Source organism: Cydia amplana, chromosome 12, assembly GCF_948474715.1.
Source record: "Cydia amplana chromosome 12, ilCydAmpl1.1, whole genome shotgun sequence".
NCBI classification, from domain to species: domain Eukaryota; kingdom Metazoa; phylum Arthropoda; class Insecta; order Lepidoptera; family Tortricidae; genus Cydia; species Cydia amplana.
Window position 1 is genome coordinate 17,639,831 of NC_086080.1, and position 6,000 is coordinate 17,645,830.

A 6,000-nucleotide genomic window follows, 5' to 3' on the forward strand; every position below is an offset into this window, starting at 1 on the left:
TAGCCAAAGTTGAATGGACATTTAACACCATGGTGCAACACCAAGGCAAGTGGTATCCTAGTGAGTCATGTGTGTTTACAAACAACTACATAACCTAAACACAATTTGTATGTTTAGGATTTTCATTAGGGTAGGGTAGCATCCAACACCAAACAAAAATGCACCTACTCCAAAAGAAATATGGCTCAAATCCAAATTATTCAGCTGAATTATTAAATCCTTAAAAAGGGAAATATTGTTTGAAATTGTCTAACACCAAAATAATGGTGCAACAAAACCAATCTCATACTTTGCTTGGCCATTGTCAGTCTATTGATCCTTAGTTGGTCTTAACACCTTTGCTGCGGCAATTAGTGTAACGTAAACCATACTTCATAGTCTTTCGACCCCCTCCTGCAGTGGACATGTTAAATAAATTAAATGTAGTTTAATAGCAGCCATTTCCATTGCAATGGCATTAGGTGAATGACCTGTGACTGCAACTTAAGAGTAGAGACTAAAATATCGATTTTAGTGTTAAAAATTAAACAATTACTAATATAGATTTACAATTTATTACTTATGTATACACATATGTAAATTAAGGGACATTGCCAGTGCATGATTGCACAATCTGTTGTGCAATTTTAGAGGTGCACAACTTATCAAATTGAAAAACACATATCACATAAGATCACCTGCAACACTGGGGTAGCACAACTATTTGGTATCAATTGTCAAAAATGTAAACAAAATCAATTTTTAGTCTTATTTACTTTGAAGATCAAGATTTTTCATATTCATAAATTATGCATTAGGATTTTACATCTGATGTTACCTTTTCTTGTTTATTAAAACAATTAAAAACATAATTTGCCTGATATGCCTGAAATGTTTACATTATAGGTCACTTCTATTGAACACATCTAAGCATCTTATTTTCATAAAACACAACAGAACTGATGCTATTTATGAATGACAAGTGAACCTCATAGTTATTATTTGCATTTCCTGCAGGTTTTAGGACATGCTGTCAATAAGTGAGGCACGCATTGTGGAGGTGATGGCTGTAGGCTTGGCATCATTCAGTTTGAACACACTCTCAATCACTGAGATCTCTGTCGACGTCGTGTCCATGCCACAAAACGCGCACCAATCGTTCACCACCATCCCCGCTGCCACTACTTCACTGCCTCGGTTTACTGTACCCGCAACCAACGGAACTTGTAGGAGAGATGAGAGCTCATCCTGATCTTGTATGGTAGTTTTCGGGTGAACTAAGCCTCCGCGATTACTGAGCGCGGTGTATGAACCGACCAAAACGTTTCCGGCCACGGACTGCCGGAACACTTCAACGTTTAGTGTGTCTGCGAGAATTTCCTCTGTGTCGCGGTCCAGATCGGGGTGCACGAGCGCCACATAGTCGTTGCACGCTATGACGTTCCCGAGCGCGCTGAGGCGCTCCTCTACACGCTGCACCTTGACTGTGTCCGGCAGACTGTTGCGTATATGTTGCAACTCTGTGTCAGTGGTCGCCGCTGGCACCAGAAGTCCGTTCTTATTGGCTACGGTCATGCGGCCGATGATGCGGCACCCCGCGATACTGACGTGCACCACGGGAATCGTTTCTGCGAGCTCGGCTTCGAACACGCTGTAGAAATTTTCTGAGCCTCCGATAGCAACGAGGCAATAAGAATTTGTCAATTTACTAAACACCCCCACTTCATTGTTATTCTCGAATTGTACACGGACCGCCATGATTGCTGTTTAGATGCGCGATTAACTTTAAATTTCAATTTATTTCACAATGATTTTATATCTTCACGTGGGGAGGGAAATGAGAAAAACACTCGTTGAAGCACATACGTCACTTTGACAGGAGAGGAGAATCCACAGATTATGCAAAAGCTACTAGCAAACTTGGGTACGTTCGAAAACAACTCAATGTAGTCTGGCAAACCCAATAAAGTGAATAAGAAGAAAAAACTACACTCTTCCCTTTTTTGAGCATGGGCTACATGAAAAATTAAAATTAAAAATATATCTGACATTGTCACAATTTGGTCACAATAAACTGTCACCATTTGTCGGCCACCATCACCATGCGTATTTTATAGCTACAAAAATGTTTTCAAAATCAATTAGTTACAAAAGATCATAGCCACAATGTAAAATGCGAAGATTTGCAACATTGGATTGTTTAGTGGACTCCAATGACATTACTACATTTTCTTACAACAATGCACAAAGTCTGAGACAGGCACTGTTATCACACGTGACGTATCAGCCGCGGATCCAGCAGGCACTTCAACACACCAATTTTCATTTTCATAGAACTTGCAGTTACGGTAATATTTTAAGAGTAAGTTTTCACTCCTGGCAATTTTTATCGGGTTTTTCCCAAGCAAAGCGGCGCCTCATTTAAAAGTGGTCGTAACTTGTGCTGCAGGAATGCCGTGTAGGCGAAGGCAGCACTCTGTTGATGTTCTGGCGTCCTGCGTATTCTGAAAGCGGAGTCACTGTAAGCATGTCTGCCTCAAGTTGTTCTTCGATAATTCCCGTACGTACCAACAACAAAATGTGTCGTCTTGTATAGCAATAGATACTGTAGCAATTTTAATAATGATGACACTTAACTACCCCTCAGAACCCTCACGCTGATCGGGAGCTGCGTAGCTCAGCGCAGCAGACCGATATCACATGCCGTTACATTGCTGGCATGGGCACACCAGGTACTTTAAAGGCTTATTACACTTATCCTGCTGGTTTAAGTTATGTTGTTGAATAACTTTCGTTTAACAGTGTCAGATTCAGAAGAAGCCAGAGAGCGCATACGCGTGGCGGCGGACTCTTTGACGGCGCCCGGGGCGGGGGCGCTGTCTCCGCCCGGTGCGGCGCGCTCGCGCTCTATACTCGGCTCTGTTTGCGCTCTGCTGCTTGCTAAACAGGTAATAAGTCAAAAAGAAGAAAACCAGTTACCTGATTCCAATTAATTGGTGTACGAAAGAATATAGTAACCTTTTAAATTTGATTTGTTTATGAACTTATCACTCATCAGCCTATAAGAACAACAAGTTTTTCATTTTTAGTACAAAACTATCTGTTAGGCTTCGCAGTCAGCGCCAAAAGAAGTGACCAGCGTAGCAGGCAGCCTAGCTTCAGAGAATATCTGCCGCATCTGCTTCGGCGGGGCATCAGCGGAGCGCCTGGAGCGCCCGTGCGGCTGCCGCGGCACCATCGCCGCCGTGCACCGCTCCTGTCTCGAGCGCTGGCTGCTGCAGGCGGCCACTAGCTATTGCGAGCTCTGCCGGCACCATTACGTGGTCACCAGGAGTCACAAGTACAAATATATCAGCTTTTTTCAAGAACTTTGTAAAATTTAACTTTAGTCCAAGTCGCATCTATTCTGCTCTTCAGATTCTTTATATCGTTAGTTACCATTAGACCATTCCAATTCTCCCTCTCAAAAGTTAATTGGAAGAGATCTCTTAAAGGGATAAGTTCGCCTTTGTACTAATGCAGAATGTTATTTTTTCTGTTTTATTCTGATTTTTGTACAATAAAGTGTTTTACTACTTTACTACTACTGCTACTAGTAATGGTAGGTACCATTACTTATCCTTCAAACTCTTGGAAAGATTGAACGTGCCGTTTGTAGCGATACACATGCGATCGACGACACCGTCGCCGCGCGTATCTAAAACGCGTTAAACGCGTGTCGACGGCGCCAGTAATCGCATGCGATCGATTGTATTCCTAGCTCCTACTTAGCCAGGCCTCGCATATGCCATTTGATGCACCGTTTGTAGAAGCCTTAAAATAACTCGGCGTGCCTCTGCCCTGAACCACGCATATTGACGCAGATGGTCCTGGATGCGTTCTCTAATCGAATGGTTCGGGTCCGGGCGCGGGCGGGCGCTGGGGGCGGACTTATGGCGCGGCGCGGCGCTGGGCGCGGCGAGCGTGCTGGGCACGGCGCGCGCGCTGCACGCCGCGGACCGCGCGCTGCAGGCCGGCGCGCGCGCCGGCGGGCCCGCCGCCCTCGCCGCCAACCTGTTCTCGTCGCTGCTCATCGGTATCATTGGTATTGGTAACATCTACAGGGTGCCCAGTAATTAATGGATAACCCTAATAACCACCGACGGGGCACCTCAGGCTGGTCCAGAAAGTGCACTTCTAATTTTGAAGTATGGTGCTATTAAAAAAGACAGAAAAGTTCGATTATCTCGAAAACCACGAAACTTTTACTAGACCTATAAGTGTTTTTTCTGGACCGGCCTAAGGTGCCCTGTTGGTGGTTAGATGGTTATCCATTAATTACTGCCTGTATACATTGAAATAGATGACACTTACGAAAATAGTGACCGAGTGCTTGAGGCTGGAATTATATTAACGTTTTCAGCATTTGGAGCTGACGTCATAACTGCTAGGCAAATCGGGTCACGGCGGTACCTATCCACCCGAACTCATGCAATCTTGCGCCGTTAGCCGCGATTTTTGAACAAGCCGGTTCGATTTCAGTCACTTTTTTAGGGTTCCGTACCCAAAGGGTAAAAACGGGACCCTATTACTAAGACTCCGCTGTCCGTCCGTCCGTCCGTCTGTCACCAGGCTGTATCTCACAAACCGTGATAGCTAGACAGTTGAAATTTTCACAGATGATGTATTTCTGTTGCCGCTATAACAACAAATACTAAAAACAGAATAAAATAAAGATTTAAGTGGGGCTCCCATACAACAAACGTGATTTTTGACCGAAGTTAAGCAACGTCGGACGGGGTCAGTACTTGGATGGGTGACCGTGTTTTTGCTTGTTTTGCTCTATTTTTTGTTGATTGTGCGGAACCCTCCGTGCGCGAGTCCGACTCGCACTTGGCCGGTTTTCTCATCACTGTTTCTTCTGTGTGACATCTATTTCAGTTTATAATTTTCAAAATAATATAATCATACAGTAATAAATAGGTAGGTATATAAGCATCAGTCACAAATAGCGCCAGGTATAAGGTGTCCCGCCGTAGCGTACACTTTCCCGCTTTCTCGGACAACAAATACTTTCCAAACTCTATGTCGTAGACCTACAATTTAGAACTATAGCGGTTATTAGAACAAGGTCCCTTTATAATCGCGAACACCACCACAATCTAATCCTGAACTAGCGTTTATCATAGGCGCGCTAAACGGTCTCCTAACGACCTGGATCCTGCTCAAGATCCAGGAGCACCAGATGTCCTGGCAAGCCTGGCGGGACAGCACGCTGCACGTGCGCGTGTTGCTGGCCGACGACGTGCCCGAGGACCCGCCGACCGACGGAGATGAGAGGCTGCTCGCGCGCACCGACGACCCGCCGACGATCGACAGGAGCACGAATGTCGCTGATCCATTTATGGTCGCCATGCCCTTTGCTTTGCCGGACCCCTGAACGATCCTCTTAAAATACAGTGTTATGATAACCTATTAAAAAGTACTACCTAACCCCTAACAATTTTATCACACATAGTGGCGGGCAATATTTTTGGATACTTAGGTATCGATATCGATGGATAAAAAACGAATTTAGCGAAAAAAAAAACTTTTAACAAGTGTAACTTATATGTGAATTTTTAGATTAGATAAAAAATCGGAATAGATTTTATCGCTCACATGTGGCGACTTTAGAGGGTTGTGGACTGTTTTATTCAAATATATAAGCAAAATTCTAAATAACAAAAAAAATAATATTGCAGCAAAGCACTTGAATTTAATGTTAACGACATGTCAGCGAAATTTGTGTACTTTATAATTTCCACGATCGCGTTTTGTGGCATTTTCTCAATGATAGTGGTGATCCGCCACTTCAGAACAAGATATAATGATGCATGTATAACAACAGAATAAAAAATAATACAACCAATTTTATTAATAATATTTTATTTCATATCAATATTAAATTAACTTATAAATTATTATAATATAATATGATCAATTTGATAAAATCAATAGGCGATTATTTAAGCCGCAGTTATTAATAAGTCAAGTTGAAAT

The 6,000-nt window shown here is 43.2% G+C and overlaps 2 protein-coding genes across 4 annotated transcripts; one reads left to right on the plus strand and one right to left on the minus strand.

The window, feature by feature from the left end:
• Nucleotides 1-909: 909 nt before the first annotated feature.
• On the minus strand, nucleotides 910-1,869 carry LOC134653134 (eukaryotic translation initiation factor 6). Its single transcript, XM_063508442.1, has one exon. It carries the CDS (start codon nucleotides 1,735-1,737, stop codon nucleotides 1,000-1,002), a length of 738 nt encoding a protein of 245 aa, XP_063364512.1. The 5' UTR covers nucleotides 1,738-1,869; the 3' UTR covers nucleotides 910-999.
• A 190-nt stretch (nucleotides 1,870-2,059) lies between these two features.
• LOC134652644 (E3 ubiquitin-protein ligase MARCHF2) lies at nucleotides 2,060-5,521 on the plus strand. 3 transcript variants are annotated; one of them, XM_063507805.1, is made up of 7 exons: nucleotides 2,060-2,341; nucleotides 2,429-2,539; nucleotides 2,627-2,711; nucleotides 2,782-2,927; nucleotides 3,087-3,319; nucleotides 3,843-4,063; nucleotides 5,148-5,521. In XM_063507805.1, exons 1-7 carry the CDS (start codon nucleotides 2,153-2,155, stop codon nucleotides 5,396-5,398), a joined length of 1,236 nt encoding a protein of 411 aa, XP_063363875.1. In that variant the 5' UTR covers nucleotides 2,060-2,152; the 3' UTR covers nucleotides 5,399-5,521. The 3 variants fall into 3 exon arrangements, with proteins under 3 accessions (XP_063363875.1, XP_063363876.1, XP_063363877.1); XM_063507806.1 differs by having other exon boundaries at nucleotides 3,843-4,054; XM_063507807.1 differs by having other exon boundaries at nucleotides 2,225-2,327.
• Nucleotides 5,522-6,000: the final 479 nt, after the last annotated feature.